Genomic DNA, 20,687 nt, shown 5'->3' with positions numbered 1-20,687 from the left:
TGTAGTCATGAAATCCATTTTATTCCAATGGGGCAGATTATAAGAGTATTATATAATAATTAAATGATTAACACTGCATAAAACAAATCATGAAATGATGGCTCCACATATTACATGCACATTTTGTACATATATTTTGTGTAGTTTTCCTTTTAATTTCTTCCTTTAGCACAACTTTTACATACTTTGTTGTAGTTTCTTGCCCATTTTCTAATTTAAATGTTTGAATACATGTTTAAATTTTTTCTGTGTGTGTCATGTGGAGGGAAGTACAACTGTGTTTCATTGTGCAATCCGGTATTGTATAATGACAATAACACTGAAGCTTGAGCCGGTATCAAAGCTACAGCCAGAAGTATGAGACTGGTACGAGATGAAGCAAGAATAAAACAATGGCATGGCAAAGCATAAACTCTCAAAGCCACCGCTGTCGCTCTGGAATAAGACACACATGGAAGAACAGTTTTGAAATACAATTTATGTGCTTTCGAATCAACAGCATACTGTGGCTGAGCTGGGTCTCATGTGGAGACCCTCCTCATGAAGTGTCTCACACCATCAGGAACTGAAGAAGCCACTGTGGAGGGACAGCAGGTGAGCAGAGAGCAGAAAGAGCAAAAAAAAAAAAACCTTGTTCAGGTCAGTATGAACACATAACAGTATTTGACCGGATACTCACAGCGTTGATTCCTCTGCCTTTCACCTCTTGGCTGGTCTCTGATTCATACAGAGCTGAGGACAAGAGGAGAGGAAATGACTACATGCAGTATCTTTAGAAAGGCTAAATACTCAGTAACTTCATCAAGTTTAATGTTCATTTTCAAAACGGAGATCAAGCCAAATATCCTGAGTTTACTCCAAATATGTATTAAACCTCTTGTGCAAACAAACTGCACACATGTAGATAATCTAAAGGCAAACTGTAAAACATCATAATCACACCATGAGATATATAACTATAATATAAATATATATTAAGCGTTTTAGAAACAGTCTCCTGTATGCAGTGGTGGAAGAAGTATCCAGAACTTTTATTTAAATAAAAGTACCAATGACATAATGTACAAATACTCCAATAATAAATCCAATAACAGAGGGATTATCAGTAAAATATATCAAAACTACTTGGTCTGCAGTAAAATGTCCATTGTGACTGATACATATGACATTTTTAGAATATTAATACTGATGCAGCAGAGTGTAAGCAGCATGTCACTGTAGCTGCTCAAGCTGCTATAATAATCTAATAATGGTACTGGGTGGCAGGTTTAGTATAGATTGGTAAAAATGGAGAAGAAAGATGATCATAGAGCTTCCTGAAATAAATTAATTAATTATAGTTGACCAGCTGGTGTCAGCTCATAGATACATTTTCCCATTCTTGGTCATTCTGTTTAGCTTTTTTTTGTGTGTGTTTGATAATGTGAGGCATAGCTGCATTGATGGATGTGTATGTGTGTGTGTGTGTGTTACCAAAGAGCTTGCGCAGCCTGGTGACACATGACACAAAGCTGTGGAAGGGCATGTGAAGCTCGCCAGATGCAAACCGCTCAGACAGCAGCTGAGCTACTTTGCTGTCACACTGCATTCCTGGGAAACAGAGGAGTGGATGAAGACGCAAGGCCAAACTGCAACAACTGTTTGTGTGCGTACAGTGGTGCGGATGCGTGTGCGTTTGAATGCATACCGACAGCTTCCAGCGCTGTAGTGAGTTCAAAGGGGCTCATGGTCCCAGAGGAGTCCTCATCGAACTGGAAGAAGATGGACTGAAAAAGAACAGCAGAATAAGAAATATTGGCACAACTCTCCTTGTTTTTCTGTCTTCAACACACACACGCACACACACACGCACACACACACACACTGGACTGTACCTGCAGGTAGTGCAGACTGGACAGCAGGGTTTCTGTTTGTTTACGGCTGAGACTGCAGTGACCTTTAATCTGCCGGCGGAGTTAAGAACATCTCAACAGGACAGAAGATAAAGTTATGAGGAAGGAGAATCAGAGTGAACAGCGGGGCAGCATGATGACTCAGCTGGAGAACCGGGAGCTTTAAACCCCTTCGTCAGCAAGCATCTGCCCCAATGAACTGTGAGACTAGCAAAGGCCAATCAAGTTTTTAACAGTAGTAACATGTTAACTCGTGAAAAATATGCAACTTCTGCAAGCTTGAGCAAACAAGACAAATATAGTCGCAGTATAGTCGATGCCAGAGAAGGATCGTACTGCAAGGAGACTGTAATATTAAAAAAAATAAAAAATACTGAGGACAAAAGGATACATCCTCTCCAAAGATGAGCTGTCTGCACGTCTCCAGCGGCAGATGGTAATCTTTGTCAAGAGCTGTGATTAGGGAAGAAAGGCACAGATTGACGCAGAGACAGAAAATAAGGGTTTTAATTGGATTAATCTGAGGAAAGGTGAAGGTGAGGACAAGTTTAACCCTGCTCAGTGTACTCTATCTGACTGCAGCAGTGAGCCTCTGTCTAGACAGGTGACCTCTGTGGCTTCGCTCTTCCAACTTTTGAGGGAAGTGTCACTGCTTTGCTCCCACCTAGTGGCCGTTACAGGTATTATATAATCAAAGATCACTGGTGAAGATATTTGAAGCTTTGTGTCATCTCCAGATGACGCTTGAACATGAAAAACATGATAGAACCTGAATTGAACAGCGCCATGAGCTCCTTGGCGTTCAGTCTGTCATCCTGTCGGGGGAGACAGAATAAATCAGTTTTTGTTTTTTTTTACCAAAAACCTCAGATTTACACTTTTATTAGCTAAAGGAATGCAGTACGAGAAAGAGGAATTCTTACTGGGCCAGCCTGTGCATCAAACGTCTTCTGAACTCTCACTCGATCCTCTGGTGAGACGGGGGTTGCCATAACCTGTTCGGCACAAACATAAAACATATAATATTCTTCTGGTTAGCTGCTTTTGGTGTTTTAACCTATTTGGATGAGAGCACTCAACTCACCTGGAGGAAGCCTGAGGAGCAGGTGAAGTCCTGAGTCCTGGGACACAAAGACCGCATGGTACAGACCGTCAGCGCTGCTCTCTTAAAGCATACTTTCATCATATGTTTTGTATGTAAAATAGCTGTTAAGCAAAAGCACCGGAGTAAAAAGTACAATATTTCCCTAATAAATATGATTATTAGTCAGTGAGTACTCATACTACGTTGCTCTCAGCTGTTTAATCGCCTGTTGTCGCTAACTGAAGCCATAAAAGGTGATTTTAATAGCCTGTTGTTGTTGAGTCTCAATGTCATTTTCTGAATCATACATTGGTATAATGTTGGGAACAGAGTCGAAGTTTGAGTGCAGGTCCAGGGGAGTGTGGGTGACTATGACTCTGCTGCTGAAAGTGAGTGAGGGAGGAGGTGATTCAGGGGTGTTGTGGATCCCTCAGGAAGTGTTGTGGGTCTAATGATTTCACAGAATATCTATGACGCGAGGAGACACACTCACTCAGCACATAACATTTAAATGAGGTGGTTTGTAAATGGAGCAGTTTTTCTCACACCAGCCTGTTGGTGGTTTGGTAGAGGAGAGAAAAAAAACGACATGCCGTCGAGCTGTCGAAGCTAAATCCCTCTGATCTTACCCCAGAGTGTTTCCAGTTTTGGAGAAAATGCGAACAAAGAACTCTCCGGGCTGGTTGGGTCTATAGGTGGACGCCACAATGATGTAGTTACCCGGGTCCAGACGCAGCTTCCTCCACACACCCCTGAGGGACAAAGTTAATGACTTATATTTATGCCATCCTACAAGTTATCAGCTATAAGACTGTCAGTGATGATTTGCAAAGCACTGAAACCCCATATTTAGTTGAAAATAGCACAAAGACCATCCAGTATTAGTTCAGCCTTGTCCCTTACATACAGATTTTTAATTTTAATGACATTATGTTCTGTAATCCACACATTCTTTGTTATTTCACATTGAGAAACATTATTCTTAAATTGCCAGTCACAGAGCAGCGATCCCCTCTCTAAGATTCAAAGACTCAGCCTCTCTGCGATGCTCTTTTTATTCCCAGTCATGTTACTCACCTGCTGCCAGTTAACCTAATTAACTGTGAGTCGTTCCACCAGCTGTTTCCTTTTAGCATTTCACAACTCTTCCAGTCTTTTATTACCACAGTCCTAACTTCTGAAATGTGTTGAAATGAGGATAAAACTTCCAAAAAACAATGACATTTTTCTCAGTTTCAACATTCGATATGTTTGTATTTGTGCTATTTTCAATTAAATATGGGGTTTTAATGTTTTACAAATCACCACATTATGTTTCTATTACATTTCACACTGTGCCCCAACATCTTTGGACATGTGGTTGTAAATAGACTGTTCATGCCACCATCAGAGCCATGTGCATCAATGAGGACTGTTAAACATGTTTTATGGACTCTCTGTGTGGTTTTATCTGAATTTGCATTGTCTTTTTGCCTTTTTTTCCCCAACCCTGGCCAAATTAGTTTTCTTATTTTGAATTATAAAGTAAAATTTTATTTGATTATATTACTTAGCAAAAAACAGTGACTTGCATTTAGTTGCACAGCCATCACTTGATTTCACATGGACATATAAACTTTAGGGAAACAAACTGGGATTACACACAGTACATTTGTTTTACAGCCCGTAAAGGGATCAAATAAAAGCATCAGCACCAAATGTTCTTCTTTTATAAGTAGATTACATAATAATTACTAATAAGCAGTCATTTCTTTTCGTGATGGCCTTTTACCTCTGAGCCTTGTATTTCCCAGAGCGACCCACGGGGCGATTTTTCATGAAGAAGTTGCGGCTCAGACACACACCCTGCAGCTGTATGAAGACAGATACATGACGAAGTAATAATTACGAAGAATATAAGATTGTTCTAGTATTAATTCAAGCAGATCATGAAAATGTATTTATCTATTGGCCGTGAGATGTTCACCTCAGGAGGAACCTGTGAAGAAGAAACACAAAGACAGGTGTGAGTTTATTCAAAAGCAGAATAAGTTGAAGTGAGGTGGAAGTCTCGTGGTGGAGGTGTGACCTTATAGACGTGGAAGCCCATGTAGAGGAAGTGGACTTTGTCCTTGTTCCTGCGGTTTTTCTGCAGCAGCTCCACCAGCACGGTGCACTGCTTGGCTTTCTGCCTCTGTTTCTCTGTTCTCTTCTTCTCCTCCGGGCTCATCTCCTCATCGTCCTCGTCGTCTTCATCGTCCTTGTCGTCGTCATCATCATCCTCGTTGTCTGCTTGGTCCTGCTCTGTGAGAATCAACTCGAACTGAGGATTCCTCCAGAATGACTCTGAGGGAAAAGAAAACATGAAGAGGTTGAGTATGATCACTTCCATGATCTCCAGGTCGGGTTTGAATACACAACAGAAACTGGAAAACATACTGCGGTATCTGCGGCTTCCACCAGCAGAGCTCCCCGGTACCCAGAATCCTTCATGTTCACTGATGGTCCAGGTGGACGGGGAGGCGGGAGAGACAGGTGTGTGTCCCTCCACGAGAGTGTCCGGACTCATGCTGCAGAGCTCCACGATGTCGAACAGGCTGGAGAAGTCCTCAGCACTGATCCTAACAGAGAGGATGAGTCACATCAGAGCGGTGGAAGGTAACCAAGTACATTCACTCAAGTACTGTGCTTAGGTACAAACTTAAGTACAACTTTATACTTCTCAGAGGCAAATGTACTTTTTACTCCACTACATCTGTTTGACAGCAGTTCACTCACGAGTTACTTTTCACATTACAATTTTCAGACCCTTCTTGTCCAATGAAAACCACGTATCTCCAAATTTGGTGAGTCTGAATTTTTGGCTGAACCACAGCAAAACAGGGGCCCTGACTTGGAATCAGTGTGTGTTCTCCTACTTCTTAAACTAAATAAGATATTTAAGAAACTCTTGGATTAGCTGGGAATCACAGAGCTGAAAACAGACTGTTTTTCAGAGCTCATGAAAAGCTGATTTTTTTAGAGATACGTGTTTCTCACAGGATGGCAACACTACAAACATATGATAAACTTATAAAACGTGATGCATTGCTGTAGATTAAACTAGCCAATATATAAAGTGGATAAAACGAGCTCAACCATCTACAGCAGTAAAATACAACATACACATTAATGCAGCAGTAAGATTAATCGAAGTCAGTACTTTTACTTTTGAGGTAAATTCATCTAATAATACTTTTACTGACATTTTGAAGGCAGGACTTGTACTTGTTGCAGAATATTTTTCACAGCGTGGTACTGATCAGTAAAGTAAAGGATGTGAAAACTTCCTCCACCACAGGTGAGAGGTTGTTCAGTCGTGTAAATTGGTGTGTTTAGTAGCTGCCACGTACCAGAACTCTCCATCTTCTTTCTTTTTCAACTCAATCCTTTCCTTCTCTGCTTTGTCCACGGCATCCCACTCTTTACCCCTGCAGTCACACATGCATACACGGAGAAACTCAACATCTGTGGAGGTTCAGTAATCTGTGAGTGAGTGGGCTCTCTCTCATCAACATTCACAAACAGGAAGCTCCCTCACTTGTCACTCCAGGGTCCGCGATACTCCACAAAGCCCCAGGGGTTCCTCAGCCTCAGCAACCAAATCTCATCTGATGCTTTCGTCACCTAAAATGTAACAGAGAGAAGAAACTAATACAAGAGTAAAGTCTTGTTTTATGTCCACAAAAGGAACGGTTCCAGGACCTATTTCAGTAATTTTTAAATGAGATGTAATGAATTAGGATTAGACTATGTTAGATTATTTAGATAAGAGGCAGTAAAGTATGACGAGATTAGATCAGACTAGACTGTGTTGAAATGAAATGATATGATATTAAATTTCAGTGAGATTATATCAGATTAAAATGAAATGACATGAGATCAAATTAGATGATATTAGAACGACATGCGATGGCATGAGATGTGGTTAGATTATATTAGATTACATTAGATGAGATTAGTTTAATTCGATTTGGTTGATCCAACTTGGCTGAGATAACATGGAAAGACATCAGATTACATTTCAGTGAGATTACTGTATGTTAGATTGATGTATTATTTGATTGAAATACTTAGTCGAGATGAGATGAGATTAGAGCAGATTAGATTAGATTAGATTAGATTAGAATGAGATGAGAGGAGATCAAATTAGATGATTATTAGGATGATATGAGATGTGAATGGATTATATTAGATTAAACTGGATGACATGAATTAGAATTATATCATTTAGTTAAAATGAGATTAGATTAGATCCAGTTTGGTTCCACTCGATTCAGATGCTGTGTGTGGTTAAATAGATTCTCAATGAGATTATATTAGATGAAATTACTACACTTAGATGAGACTGGATTAAATCATAATAGATAAAGTTAGAATAGGATGAAATGAGATGAGATCAGATGAGACTTGATTAAATTTCAGTGAGATTATGTTTGATTGAAATGAATTAGATTAAGATAAAGTGAGATGAGATGAGATGAAATGCCTTTAGATTACAGCTGTTCTTTTGGAGAAACTAATCACTGCAGAAACAGAGAACATGACACAGAGTAATTTAAGAAAACACTAAAACAGCACATTGATGACGGTGCAGCAGTAAATAGTGGCAGCAGTTCAGTGTCGTCTCTGTGTGATACTGGCCTTGTCGGTGTCAGTGATGGCGTAAGCGTGGCCCTTTACCAGCCCGTCTGCCGTCACTTTACCAACCTCTTGGTAGCTGCTGGCCTGTGAGGACGAAGAGAGGAACTTAAATAGCGAATCTAAATTAGCTTCCACCTGTGGAGCATGCATGTTGTGTATGTACCTGGATGAAGCAGCTGAGCAGGCTGCCTCGAGCCAGGGCGGCTGTCAGAGACCTCCAGAGGACTCGAGGGGTACGAGATGAGACCTCCACCGAGTAGGCGATGCCGCCTGTGAAGTCCTCCATCCCCTCCGAAATGTTGCCCCCCTTCAGGCTTCCATAGCTTCCAACTAACCTACACACAAGACGTGACAAAGTTATCTCCGGTGGCTGTATATTTTTGTCAAGTCACTGTAATGACACACACACACACACACACACACACACACAGGAAAGGAGTGGGTGATCTCAGACATTACAGCCCAGAAACATATGCTGGTAGTGGCAACTGACTTGGCATAGGCCTTCTCCACCAGGGCGCTCCAATACTCGTTGCGGGTGTGAGAGTAGCTGAAGAGCAGACGGCCTTGGCGTACTGGCAGCCTGTCATCTACAACCACCTCCACCCACTCACCATACTGCCAGAACTGCAAAGGGACACGCAGGGAGAGAGAGACAGGACGAGGAATGGTGAGAGCAGAGCAGAGCTGGATGCAATGACTCAGGGAGCTCCGTAGAGCAGAAGGATAATGATAATGTCGATAATCATCAGTGGAATAATCACTATGAGACCCCCATCCCATAAAAGTCATCACGTGATCCATTGTTATCATAATACTACCAATAACAAATAATTAATCTAATGTTAAAATTGATTCTTTAAAGGCAGATTTTGCAACTTTTGAAGGAAGAAATAACACATCATCCCTCCCACATAACACATCCTTGCTGATATGGGATGAACCGGAGCTTAAAGTGGCCAACGTGAGCTAATGTTTAATACTTTTGCTTAGCAGAGTATTAGAGTACTTCTCCCCTGTGTTGTTACCGCAAAAGATCTGAGTGATTTTTCCATCACATGACACACTGGAGCACAAAACAGAGCAAAAATATGAAGAAGACATAGAAACGTTTTTAAACAGAATTAGGGAAATATCAGATTAACGAATGAAACCCTGTGGCCTATACAGGGACGAGTTAAATAAACACACTGTTCTCTTGTCTGATTGAATCTACTAAACCTCCTCCAAAGGCGGTTACTGGTCATGACTACGGGGGTGTACTGTATTGCTAACTGTGTGTACACAACAGCGGCCAAGAACAGGCCTGCACTGGCCTTTCATACCTGCAGCTGTGTGTGTGTGCGTGTGCGTGTGTGTGTGTCCCAGGGGTAGTCACTACCTGCATGTCTGGACTGCTCTCCCATCACCCTGACAAAGCGAAATTAGTTTCCAGTCTTTCCGTCCTGCTTGTTAAGTCATGTCACAATCTCCCTACCAGTCTCTAAAGGTCCAATGCTCCGAGGAAAAGTAATCACCTAGAAAAAAGGCGTGAAAATGATCCATATCTAACTCGCGTTTGCTTTGACAGGATTGGTATGTCTAATAAGGTGAAATTTTATTGATCTGTGCGTGTCAGAGCCAGTGCATGATCAGCTCAGATTAGAATTATTACCTCTAATGAGGTGATAAGATGAGGTTTTATGTTTGTCTCTTTCTACGTGTGAGGCCACCAGATGAGCCGATACCTGTTTGATCCATTAATTAAATGCCAGAGCTGTGACGATGCAGGCATCTCACTGAAAATGGGAGAGAATAATGCCAGATCAGATAAGATGAAAATATTACAGGAATTGGGCAAGTGTGAATATAACGTGCTGGTGTATAAATCAGACTTAATCTTTTATGCTTAGACTGTCCTCAGGTCTTAAATGCAGTATTTACAGACACAACACAGACTGTGTGTCATATCTGGCCTGTGATCAGTTCTTAATGAGGATTGCAGTTGCTCAGGCAGACACAGGAAAGTTGTTTTATAGCTGCTCTCTCAAGGACTGTCAATAGATTAACTTGCTCAGGAGCCCAGGAGCAAAACCTTCCTGTATGACCCCCAGTAACCCCCCAATCCTCCCTCTGTATGTGTTTAATGTACATTATTCCTGGAATATGATCGGGCCCCAGGTTTGGTGTGTGCTAAACTAAGTTAATGAAGCCTCGAGTGATGTCACTTGAGTCAGCATCAGCTGGTTCTGAGGAATACAAGTATAAAAATAAATACATCTGGGGGTGTGAAGTTGGAAAGAAGTGACCTTACCAGACGTCTGTGGCCCGCTGCTCATCTCCGTTTGAGGCTAGAGGCTAAATGAGCCGCTACTAGCAGAACACACCTGAATCTCCCACTGAATTGTTGGTGGTCAAGTTGCATTGTGGGTAATGTAGGCTGGTTTTGACAAGGAAAAAATATGTGGAATAAAATCTAATCTAATCTTTGGTTCTGCTGTATCGTTTCTGTCCATCGTGAGTTATGCAGAGGTGCGATGCTACAGCACTCCTTTAAGGTCTGTATTACGCTGCTTGATATTGTCATTTCATAGGTAATTTTGCCAAACAAAGTTATATATAACCAACAAATCTGGAGCTTTTGAGTACCAGGATTGCCTTCTGCATACAGTGATCCTCATTCTGTGTAAGAATTTAGGTTTATGTGCCGTTTGAATGCTTCTTTCAGTATTTGTTCAGATTTTCTCTCCAGTGTCAAATAAGTGGAACCAACCGTTGAAATAAATGGTTAAAACCTCCATGTGAGCATCCTGACTGATTTCCAGCTTAGTATAAGTATTTGCTTTTGTAAAGAATATCAGTCCAGCAACATGTCCAGGCAAAGCTGGGGCGAGAGATGAGACTGAGCTCAGGCATGCATGGTACATTAAAGCATATGAGGAAGGCTGTTTTTATGCTTGTAGTTTTTTTGTTGGTCAGCAGCAAACAAGGTGTGAGTCTCAGCTGGCTTGATCAGGGTCTAATTAGCAACTTTTCTCATTAGCGAAGAGGGCAGTGAGGTTCTCGGCTGTACATCTAATCTAACTCCACTTACCCTAAAGTGGAAGATCCCTGCGTAAGGCTCGGACAGGCTTTGGCCGGGCGGCACCACCTTCACAAAGAGCTTGGGGTGCATGGTCAGACAGGACAAGGCCGCCAGCAGCCAACAGTTACCTGAGAAACAAAAACACATGAGGATGTCATGCACAAAAGGCATATTTTATATGATTTGTATTTACATATCAGATGATTTAAGAGCCCAGAAAGCATTGCTCTCCCTTGAAGTGTGATTCATGTTTCATCATTTTTTCTTCAGACAGGTTAAACTCTGTCTCTCACACACATAATAAGCCACATTCCTCCCCAGCAGCAACATCTGTTCCACGTTGTTTCTTTGGAGATGTTGCAGTAACAGTTAGTGTTTGCGTAAATCGTGGAAAACACATCCTGGGATACAGTTGGAAGGATGACATAAAACTAAAGTTGTAGAAGAAGAAGACGAAGGGGGAGATTGGTCTGTGTTAACACATCTGCACGCAACTGCTGACACGAACCATCAATCCAGAAATCCCACAGAAGGAAGGAGAGTTTGCAGTTGTGCATAAAATAATCTTATAGTTCACCACAAATAGAAAACAGACTGAGCAACCCGGAGTTTAACAGAATCTACAGGCTGTTAAGGACAAGGCCAGGATGCGAACGGACCCCCTGCAGATTCTGGGTTTGGGGAAAACAGAGTGTCACTCCTCTTTCCCCCTTGCTGTGTGTTTGAAGTCATGTCCCGGGGGCTGTGTGGTGCAGACAGCAAATGCTGAAGTCACTGCATCTTACAATAATACGTGTTTCAGCTTTTGGTTACGTGGATGTTGGGCAATGCTAATTCAAGACGACTCAGCAGGAAATATTCCAGTTTCAGCGTCATTCCTTGAGGAGGGTAGATGAGTGGACAGAAGAGTGAGACTCACCCAGTTGGCCCTGACAGATGTCAGTGGTCCCAGTCGTGCCCTCCACAAACACAGCGTTCTGACTGATTTCCTACAGAGATGGAGCACAATATGAGCACAACATGTTGTGACACCACAAACTGGTTTTATGACCGAGTGTGGTGTGTCAACATTATGACTTTATGCAATAAAAATTGCTGAAATCCTTTATTTTTTTTGGCAAAAATATCACTTGTGCCAGCTCCTCGCCTGTGAATATTTGCTGGTTTTCTTCATCTGTGATATTAAACTTAATATATTTGGGTTCTGACTGTTTGTCGGACACTTTATTGAACAAACAAGAAGTAAATCAGCAGATGAATCAATAATAATCATTTAGATGCAGCAGTATTCTACATGTTCCATAGTTAATATAAGAATTCATAGTGCCCCTTTGTTCACACTTTTTTCTCTATGTGGTTTACACATTTTGTTTATGTATTATATCAGTTTTAATCCTGTATTTAGGCTATAATATGTGGCTGAACCTGTACTTTATGATTGATTAATTAATTACCTTCAAACATCTATATTCTAGTAAATTCAAAGTACTGTCAGTATTATCTGTGTTACTCCTCAAGTTTTTTTCTTCTTCTCTTGAGGAAGCTGCTCCAGGTAGTAAGTTCCTCAGACCTGGGCCACACCTTTTTGATAACTATGAGCTAAACACATGTACAACTTTCCTCCATATGAAACCAAAATTAAATGTTGGTACATCTGGAGAATAGGTTTAAAAGGTTGAAAGTTCATTCTTATTATTCTCATTTATTTTATTCTCATGTATTTTGTCTGTTAATTGTTTTACAGCTTGTTTTTTTCTGTAAATGATCAGAGTGAAGACCCTCACCACTGATAATAAAACATCTGGATAACGCAACGCACAGGTCTACCTTGGGTCGCTGCCACTTGATCGCCTTGTTTGGATCCGCATCTTCCGGCATACCGATGGACTTCTGCTCTGCTGGGAAGGCTGGGTCCGCAAACAGCTCCCCGGACTTCAGACACTCTTCCAGCAGAGTCTTGAAGTCCTGATCCCCGAACTTGATCGGGTTCTCGATGGAGCCCAGAGGTGCCTCCTTGTCAGCCGCCATGCTGTCAGTGAATGTACAATAAAAACTTCTCAAAATGTGCGAGCAGCCGGTGTTTAAATACAGATTAAAGCGCACACCCACCTCAGCCAGTGAGTGCCCATTTGGAGCGCCTCCCCGGCTGTGCGCAGCCCGGAAAGGTATGCGGAGCGCCGAGGGCCGTGGAGAGCTGGAGTCGGAGTAATGACACGGTGCCAACAACCTCTTTGATCTCACCGAATTTACCGTCCATCATCACTGTCATCCTGAGTGGAGAAAAGGAAGCAACAAGCTGCAATTAGGCTGCAAGAAAAGCTGGACAGCTGGGGCTTGACCAAGTCCGCTGGCCTCTCACTGCATTTACTACTTGCATTTTTTTTTTATCATTTATTCAGTCTGTCCGGGAAACGTCCCAGAAGACTATCAATAGAAAAGGTGTCACCTTTTTATTTACATGATCTAAATTAAACAAACTGTTTTTGCATGCATGAAATCTGTTTGTGTGTTCATAGGACACGTTTCAGAAGAGAAACAGAAAGCCAACATTTCAATGACACCAATTTCAATTTCAATGAAGAAACGCATCATTTTATCCAACATATTTACAGACAATGCTGCTCTAATAAATAAGAGGCGGATTACACACAAATCAAGAGGATCAATAGGTCAGTTTTCTCAACAGGCACTAGGTGTCAGTCTACTCCACATAAAGGACCACCAGACCCCCAACCACCACGGCTTTACACACACACACACACACACACACACACACACACACACACACACACACACACACTCTCTCTCTCTCTCTCTCTCTCTCTCTCTCTCTCTCTCTGTGTGTGTGTGTGTGTGTGTGTGTGTGTGTGTATGTGTGAGGGGTTACATATTACAAATATCCAGGGTGAACTCCGGGTCTGTTTAACCGACAGTAAAGAAAATGACATTGTAAAATTCCCCTGCCTACAAGAAGCTCACACCAGGAAATGACTTTTATTCTGAAGAAACGTGTCTCTTGAAACAGAGAGAGCAGAGAGGAGCTGATGAAAGTGTCCATGTGTTCATCTCCAGGTCACTTTCAGATATTTAACGAATATTTCTGTTTCTGAAAAAAGATGCTGGGACTGAACATCATTCAAGCGTAAGCCAGTACCAAATGGGGCTACAGGGAACACAAGCATTTCTATATTTCTGAATTATACATTTTCATAATAATGCTTATTTGTTAGGTTTGCATAAATAAATATGCAGGGAAAAGCATTCAGTTTGTTTGAAGTGTTTTTGGAAGAACCTCTGACCTTGACTCGATCTATTAAATGTGATGGGGAACAGGCACAAAAATCATGACAGTACGCCAAACACAAAATGAGGAAGAGTGTATGAGATGATGCTGCACAGCAGAAATATGACACTGATACTGGCACTGATTCTGCTCTATAGCTGAGTTTCCAAATATGTGGTTCTCTTTCATTTTGGCTTCAGGCAGCATGTTGCACACGTTTAACAGGGATTTTGGTACCATTTGGCAAAGGTTATAGAAGTTGTCATTTAAGGGTTTGTTTCTGTTAATAAATCACTCTTGGGGACTCTTGTTACTTTATTATTACCTCAAAACCAGAAAGATTTTCAACCTGGCAACCCAAAAGTTGTTCTAGTTAAGGGCTCATATCTGATCTAGAAAGCATTATGAAAAACCATTTATGAAGCCATTTGGTAAAATTTGTAAACACTTTATTTAAAAGTGGCGGCCGGCCTGATTTTTAATATCTTAAATAAGTATGATAATGTAAAGAAAAATAATAATAAAAAAGCAAGAGTTTTCTTTAAAAAGACCCATATGGAGAAACATTATTTCTTCTTGTTGTGCTATGACACCCATATTGACTAAACAGAGGGTGCTTTGGCCCCCTCCTGTGTGGACCAGGCCTTGTGAGCTCTGATCAGGACTCAAATAATCTGAAGTGGACATCCAATTACCGTCCTCTCCTCTCTGTCCTCTTGTGTCGTGTCATTCATTACATTTAGGTGGATATCCATCTCTAACAGACAGTTTTCCTGCCGCGCTCACTCCAGGCCTCTTCAGGCATCTCCAGCCGTCCCTCCATCACACGCTTGATTACACAGAAAACGTGAGACTGACCGGGACTAAACAAACAAGAAGAAAAGCGACACAGATCCGCCTAATGGTCACCATTTAACTCCATTCATGGTCTCTCCATTATGTCCGTATGGTCTTTGAGGACAGGATTATAGGAAGCCTCAGTGACAAAGGTCAGAGGGCCGGGCAGACACTCCCACACCTCCCTGACCTGCTCTGATCCCACGACCCCGGCACCAGCAGCCCCTGGGCCCCTCTCACTCTCCCTGCTGGTTAACCTGCTTTGTCCTGGCTCGTTTTCTGCTGCATCACTCAAACAGAGCACACCAGACTGAACAGGTCTGGAGATGGACAGAGGGAACTTAATCAGCTCCCAGCAACACTGAGCAGAAATCACTAGAATATACATAAAATAGTAAATAATTTTACTCTTCTTATGAAGTACTTTCTTGTGACTTCCTGCTCCTGACCGGTGCTATAAATAAACCTCTTAAATATTGAACTTGTTCCTAATTCCTGAATTTGTCAACTTAATCTCCACATAAGTCTTGTTGGTACTGAGACAGATATAAGCTTTTCTCTGTAACTTATGGTTTAACTTATTTTCAAACTAAGTCAGTGTTGAAAAATATACGATTACTCGCTGCTGGTTTTCAAAAGCATGGCAGTGAAAAATCACTGTTTTCTTTCAGTTTTTTTGAAACCTTTGTTTTTAGTTCCCATAATATCATATATAATATTCTTAAAAGCGATCCTGATATAGCCCTCAATACTGAGATTATTGTCATTTTCCCCCTTCATTTTACAGCAGCACATTTTTATTAATCCTCTATAGAATATGATATATTGTTATAGATTAAGCCACACAACATTAACATTAATCTAGTTAGAAAAAGCTCCCACTGAACCAAATACTGCTTACATCTAAATCTGATGATAAAATACATCATAATATAACTCTGACAGGGCACAATCTGCTCCATAATGAGGACTTTTTATACTTTAAGTACATTTTACTGCTGCTGATGATGATTACTTGACTCAAGACCAATATGTTAGCTAAATGTTGTTCAATGTGATATTCGTAAGTTATCTATTGAAATCTTTTCCTGTATAAAAGTTCATTGTTGTTTGCGGGTTACACCCACCCAGCTGTTTGCATGTATGTTTACAGCTGTGCACACGTTGTGTTTGTATAGATGGGGACAAGCATACTCACATCTAAGTAACTAATGAAGGATCATTCATACTGATCCAACGCAGCGTGCAAAGGAAATGAAAAGGCAACGAGACAAAGCATGTGAAACATGAAGAGTTATCAGCAGGTTGACAGCGGACATTTGTTGCATGTGAAGATTCTGGTCATGGCGGTTGGAGGCTGCAGCTCACCTGCCCTCAGGCCTGCAGGGAACACATGAAAGCATTTTCACCTGTCACAGGACTGAACTCTACCTCCTAACCTTACTATGCATGCTATCCGGCCAGCACCTCTGACCCCAGCACTGCGTGTGTGTGTGTGTGTGTGTGTGTGTGTGTGTGTCCGTGTGTGTGTCCCCGTGTGTGTGCAGAGGGGGTGGGTGGGCAAGGAGGGGTGTGTTTTTAAATCTAGTTTTTCTGGCCTTTCTGGACATTTCTAGACTGGATGAGAAATGAAACTGACTGACCTCAATATGTGTTTGTGTGTGCATGTAATTACCTGAGCAACTGAATAACTGCGTGTGTGTCAGGTTCACCAGGAGGATCACCAGGTGCAGCAAGATTAGAGTAAATGTGTGTGTGTGTGTGTGTGTGTGTGTGTGTGTGTGTGTGTGAAAGACAATAATAGATGTGAGGAGCAGTTAGTCAGCGAGTGTTTGAGTGGGCAGCTGTTTGATTCTCACGTCTTCCATCTTCTTTAGGTTGTGAATTGGTTGCGTTTCAGTTCGTCATTGAAGCTCTATACGCGAACAGTCCAGTGTAGGTGTGAAGAGACGTTTGCCAGTAAACAGGATATTACGTCATAAGTCACCTTTTGCCAATATTCAGGTCAAGAATCCATTTCAGAAGCCCAGATCAGACACCAAAACAGAGCTGTGCTAAGACGTTACGGTACACCATTATTCTGCAGAGTGCACAAGCAGCACCATCCACAACACGCAAAATCTAAATGTCACTGTGGTTCAAGTGGACATCACATTTCACTGAGTCCACGACGGCTCCACACGGCTCAGCTGGATGTTTGGTCATCCCACCCACTCATCAGTCACAACTGTTCTCAGTCCTCGTGTGCACGTTGATGCTCAGATCTTAATAACACCAACCTAAATTTAGTTTTAATGATCCTGACAATAAAAAAACAAAATGGACAAAATGGAAGAACATGCGAAGACAGTTTTCCCAAGAACTGAAAATGGAGTCATGATCCATTCTGAATAATCATGTCAGGTCGAGTGTTGTCATGTCATGATGCTGCACCATGTTGTTTTGTATCTTATTACATCGCATTGTTTCATATTGTTTTTTTTACAGTGCCTTATAGTACTGTATCACATCTAATGTATCGTATCGTATTGTGTCAGTTCTCATATCATATTTATCGTATGGGATCATATAATTTCTAATGTATTGTACTGCGTCATATTGTGTCATATCATATCTAATCACATTTTGTTGAATCAAAGCTAAAATATTGTATCATATATAATCTAATGTATCATATCATATCTAACGTATCATATTATACTTTATGATATCGTATCATATCATATCTAATGCATTGTATTTTATCATATCAGTCTGTATTACATTGAATCATAAGTACATGAGTATTTGTGATGTAGAGACATATTGGGTATCACTATTGGTGCTTGCATGTAATATTTCATCTAAATTGGGTGACATGGTGTCTGATCTGGAAAAAATACAATATTGTGGATATTTTAGCCAATCAGATAGAGGCACTGATTTATGAATGGCTGGATTCACTCAACTATCATTGAGACGTTATATCACATAACAGCAGCACAGCGTTCCAGAGCAGGAACTGACAGCACTGAAACTCCATATATCATATAACAATAACACATACTATAATAAAGGTCTTCCTACAAGATCTGGCATTATCATCAATCCAAAAGATGCTGAAAGACAGATTCATGCCTTGCCTGGTACCCACACTGAAGTACTGTAACGCACTATTTACTGACCTCGAGAAAAAAAAAAAAAAAAAAAAAACACAGGGAGATTTCAGCTCATTCAAAACTCTGCAGCTCGGCTACTAACCACATTCAAGAAGAGAAAGCACATGGGTCCAGTTTTAGCTGCTCTGCACCGGCTTCCTGTAACACTTAGAACTGATTTAAGGTCCTCTTCCTTGTTACATCCCTTGTTTTGTAATTCAGAGGTTTTATTTTCCATCTTATCTTATGCATTGTCTTTACTTTAATCCGTTTTTTATATCATTATGAAGTGGGATTTATTCTCCATTTTAATTTCCATTCATGTTCTGCCCCTGTTTTATGTTCATTCTGTCTTTTTTGTGATTTCTTTGTTGTAAAGCACTTCGAGCTGCATTTTTCGTATGAAAGGTGGAATACAAACACATTTTATTTTTATATTATTTTATTTTTAAAGCTGAAAATATCACAGTGATGCATCTCTAACCGTTTTCTCATGACAGTTGTTTTGTTTAGATGCCTTTTTAGATTTTTTCTGAATCCTTTCTTTTCAGCCTTTGTGGCTAAAATTCATAAGAAAGTCATTTGTCTGGTTAACATCGACTGAATGCCTGCAATGTTGTCTTTGTGTAAATACTGGAATGAGAATGAGCCCATGGCCTTCACTCAGGGAAGAGCCCTATTTAGATCACTTTTGAAATTTATTTTCACCATCATTATTCAGCAACAATTTGCCTGCCTGTTTGATCCAACACAGTCTGTTATCATGCTGAGAAAAAAAAAAGAGAAATCAGTAAACTTCCTCCCTTTTGTTTTTAAATCAACCTGTCTCCAGTCTCATCAGCACTTCCTCCTACTCAAACCAAACTGAACTGACACTCCTCCCACAGAGCTCGTCCTCAGTGATCAGTGACATTATATAACCCCCCATAAGAATGAGCCCTCCTTGTCTTTCCCTCCTCTCATTATCTGAAGGTGTTGAATGGCAAAAACAGAGGCACTGGACTGACGGATGGCTGCCTGGGCTGGTGCTCCTTCTCACCCCGTCCTCTTTCACTCTCACTGTTCGAGGTTAGGGGGGTGAGGGGAGGCTGACGGGGGGAGAGGTGAAGCGGGTGTAATTCCAGGGTTCAGGTTTCACTCTGCGGTCATTGTGGGAGGAGGGCCGGGCGAGAGAAGGTGGGGATTGTGGGAACCGTGCGAGGATAAAGAGCAGAGAGGGAGTCCTGTGGTTTGTCTGATCACTCCCGAATGCATCTTTCTCTTTCTTGTTATCCCCATCTCAGTCTGCCCTGCTGATGATTTAATCCTCAGCTATTCTGGGGAGGGTGAGGACAACAGGACTGGGACTGCAGAGATGATTGGAGGCTTCACACACTTTACCATGAGAAATGTAATTAAAAACTCCCAGTTAATTGGCTTTTTCCATGATAAAGCACTCCTCTCATACATAACTGAGAGCCTCTCATGGCCACAGGCCTTCCCCATAGGAAAGCAAACACAGTAGCTAATACATTCCCTTTGTTGTGAGCATATTCATAGTTAATCATCTTAAAGGGGTAGTTCGCTTTAAAATCAGAAATGCATTTTTTTTTCCTCTTACATGTTGTGCTATTTATCCATCTGGACTGTTTTGGTGTGAGTTGCAGACTTCTGGAGATATCGGCTGTAGGGACGTCTGCCTTCTCTCTATTATAATGAAACTAGATGGCACTCGGTCTGTAATTCAGTTGAAAGAAGAAGTTCTTGTTCACAACAAGGTCTGTAGACTATCTCGAGTTATCGGGTCTTGATTTATGAAAACTGACATTGCAGCTGAATTTTTCTAATGTTTTTTTTTTTTTTTTTTTGCTTCTTTGAGCAACACAAACTGAATGCCGTCCAGTTTGGACAAATAGCACTACAGGTATGAGGAAAAAAGTGTATTTTTGATTTTGGGGTGAACTGTCCCTTTAAATTTAATCTGTATTAGCGATTGTGCCACAACTTGCCAGAAAACTGCACTTCATGTGTATGAAGTCAGCCCATGAGGTTGAGCTGGCCGAAAGCTCACTCAGCACTTAATTTTTAGGTTTCAAAGTGACGCAGGTGAGTCATCTGTTTTGGTCTTGTTTGATACAATATTTTGACGGAGGCAGTGGGTGGGACAGATCAGCCCTGATTCTCCACCAGAAAGGAGTTCCTCAGATGCTGGAGAAAACAAAACTGGCAGACAAAAATCACAATACTTCTCTCTCAATAACTTAATAACCTAATGATATTTATGGTATAATAATGTTGCTGGCTGCCGATACCATTGATAACACTGCTCAGTCATTTGTGTGTAAATTTGGAGGTTTTATTAACCTGGAGGGAGCTAACTTGTCTAGCCTGTCTTTATTGAAGGATATTTTATTTCATGTTCAGCATTTCAGTTTCATTCCTTGTGTGTTAAGGTGGCTTTGAAGCACATCTCAGGCTTCATATTGGGAAACAAAATTCATGGACCACATTTTGCTAAGTGATTATAAATATGAATGCCAAAAAACTTTCCAGTATCTCAAACATCCTGGTTACGGCCCTGAGGATATGCACAAACAGATAACTGCGTTCAGCCCAATAAATTCAGAAAACAATCTCTTAACAGTAATGAAACCTTTTACAAGATGAAAGTACAAGTGACCAAAATGCCAGGTGCTTCTCCTCACATCACTTTATCTTCTTGTTGTGGAGGTAAAGGGTGTTCAGCAAA

The 20,687-nt window shown here is 41.1% G+C and overlaps 1 protein-coding gene across 1 annotated transcript; it reads right to left on the bottom strand.

Moving 5' to 3' along the window:
- Positions 1-12,844, bottom strand: capn12 (calpain 12). The gene is made up of 23 exons (XM_076735368.1): positions 12,812-12,844; positions 12,530-12,731; positions 11,622-11,691; positions 10,712-10,830; positions 8,132-8,265; positions 7,802-7,973; positions 7,639-7,722; positions 6,536-6,621; positions 6,348-6,425; positions 5,395-5,576; positions 5,045-5,301; positions 4,943-4,954; positions 4,748-4,827; positions 3,606-3,728; positions 2,977-3,013; positions 2,816-2,887; positions 2,662-2,707; positions 2,284-2,345; positions 1,875-1,943; positions 1,688-1,766; positions 1,474-1,590; positions 680-732; positions 1-577 (listed from the first exon to the last, which is right to left on the bottom strand). Exons 1-23 carry the CDS (start codon positions 12,829-12,831, stop codon positions 551-553), a joined length of 2,181 nt encoding a protein of 726 aa, XP_076591483.1. The 5' UTR covers positions 12,832-12,844; the 3' UTR covers positions 1-550.
- Between the last annotated feature and the right edge of the window lie 7,843 nt (positions 12,845-20,687).

This window comes from Chaetodon auriga, chromosome 7 (assembly GCF_051107435.1).
Source record: "Chaetodon auriga isolate fChaAug3 chromosome 7, fChaAug3.hap1, whole genome shotgun sequence".
Classification (NCBI taxonomy): Eukaryota; Metazoa; Chordata; class Actinopteri; order Chaetodontiformes; family Chaetodontidae; genus Chaetodon; species Chaetodon auriga.
Note: the sequence above shows the minus strand (reverse complement) of the source record. Positions and strands in the feature narration are given on the sequence as shown.

Excerpts from the sequence above, each read along its gene's own strand:
- capn12 (XM_076735368.1), bottom strand. The coding sequence starts at position 12,831 with ATGGGCACTCACTGGCTGAG. Across the intron at positions 11,692-12,529 it reads TCAAGTGGCAGCGACCCAAG|GAAATCAGTCAGAACGCTGT; the intron begins GTAGACCTGTGC and ends CCATCTCTGTAG. Across the intron at positions 578-679 it reads AAGGCAGAGGAATCAACGCT|TGGCTTCTTCAGTTCCTGAT; the intron begins GTGAGTATCCGG and ends GTCCCTCCACAG.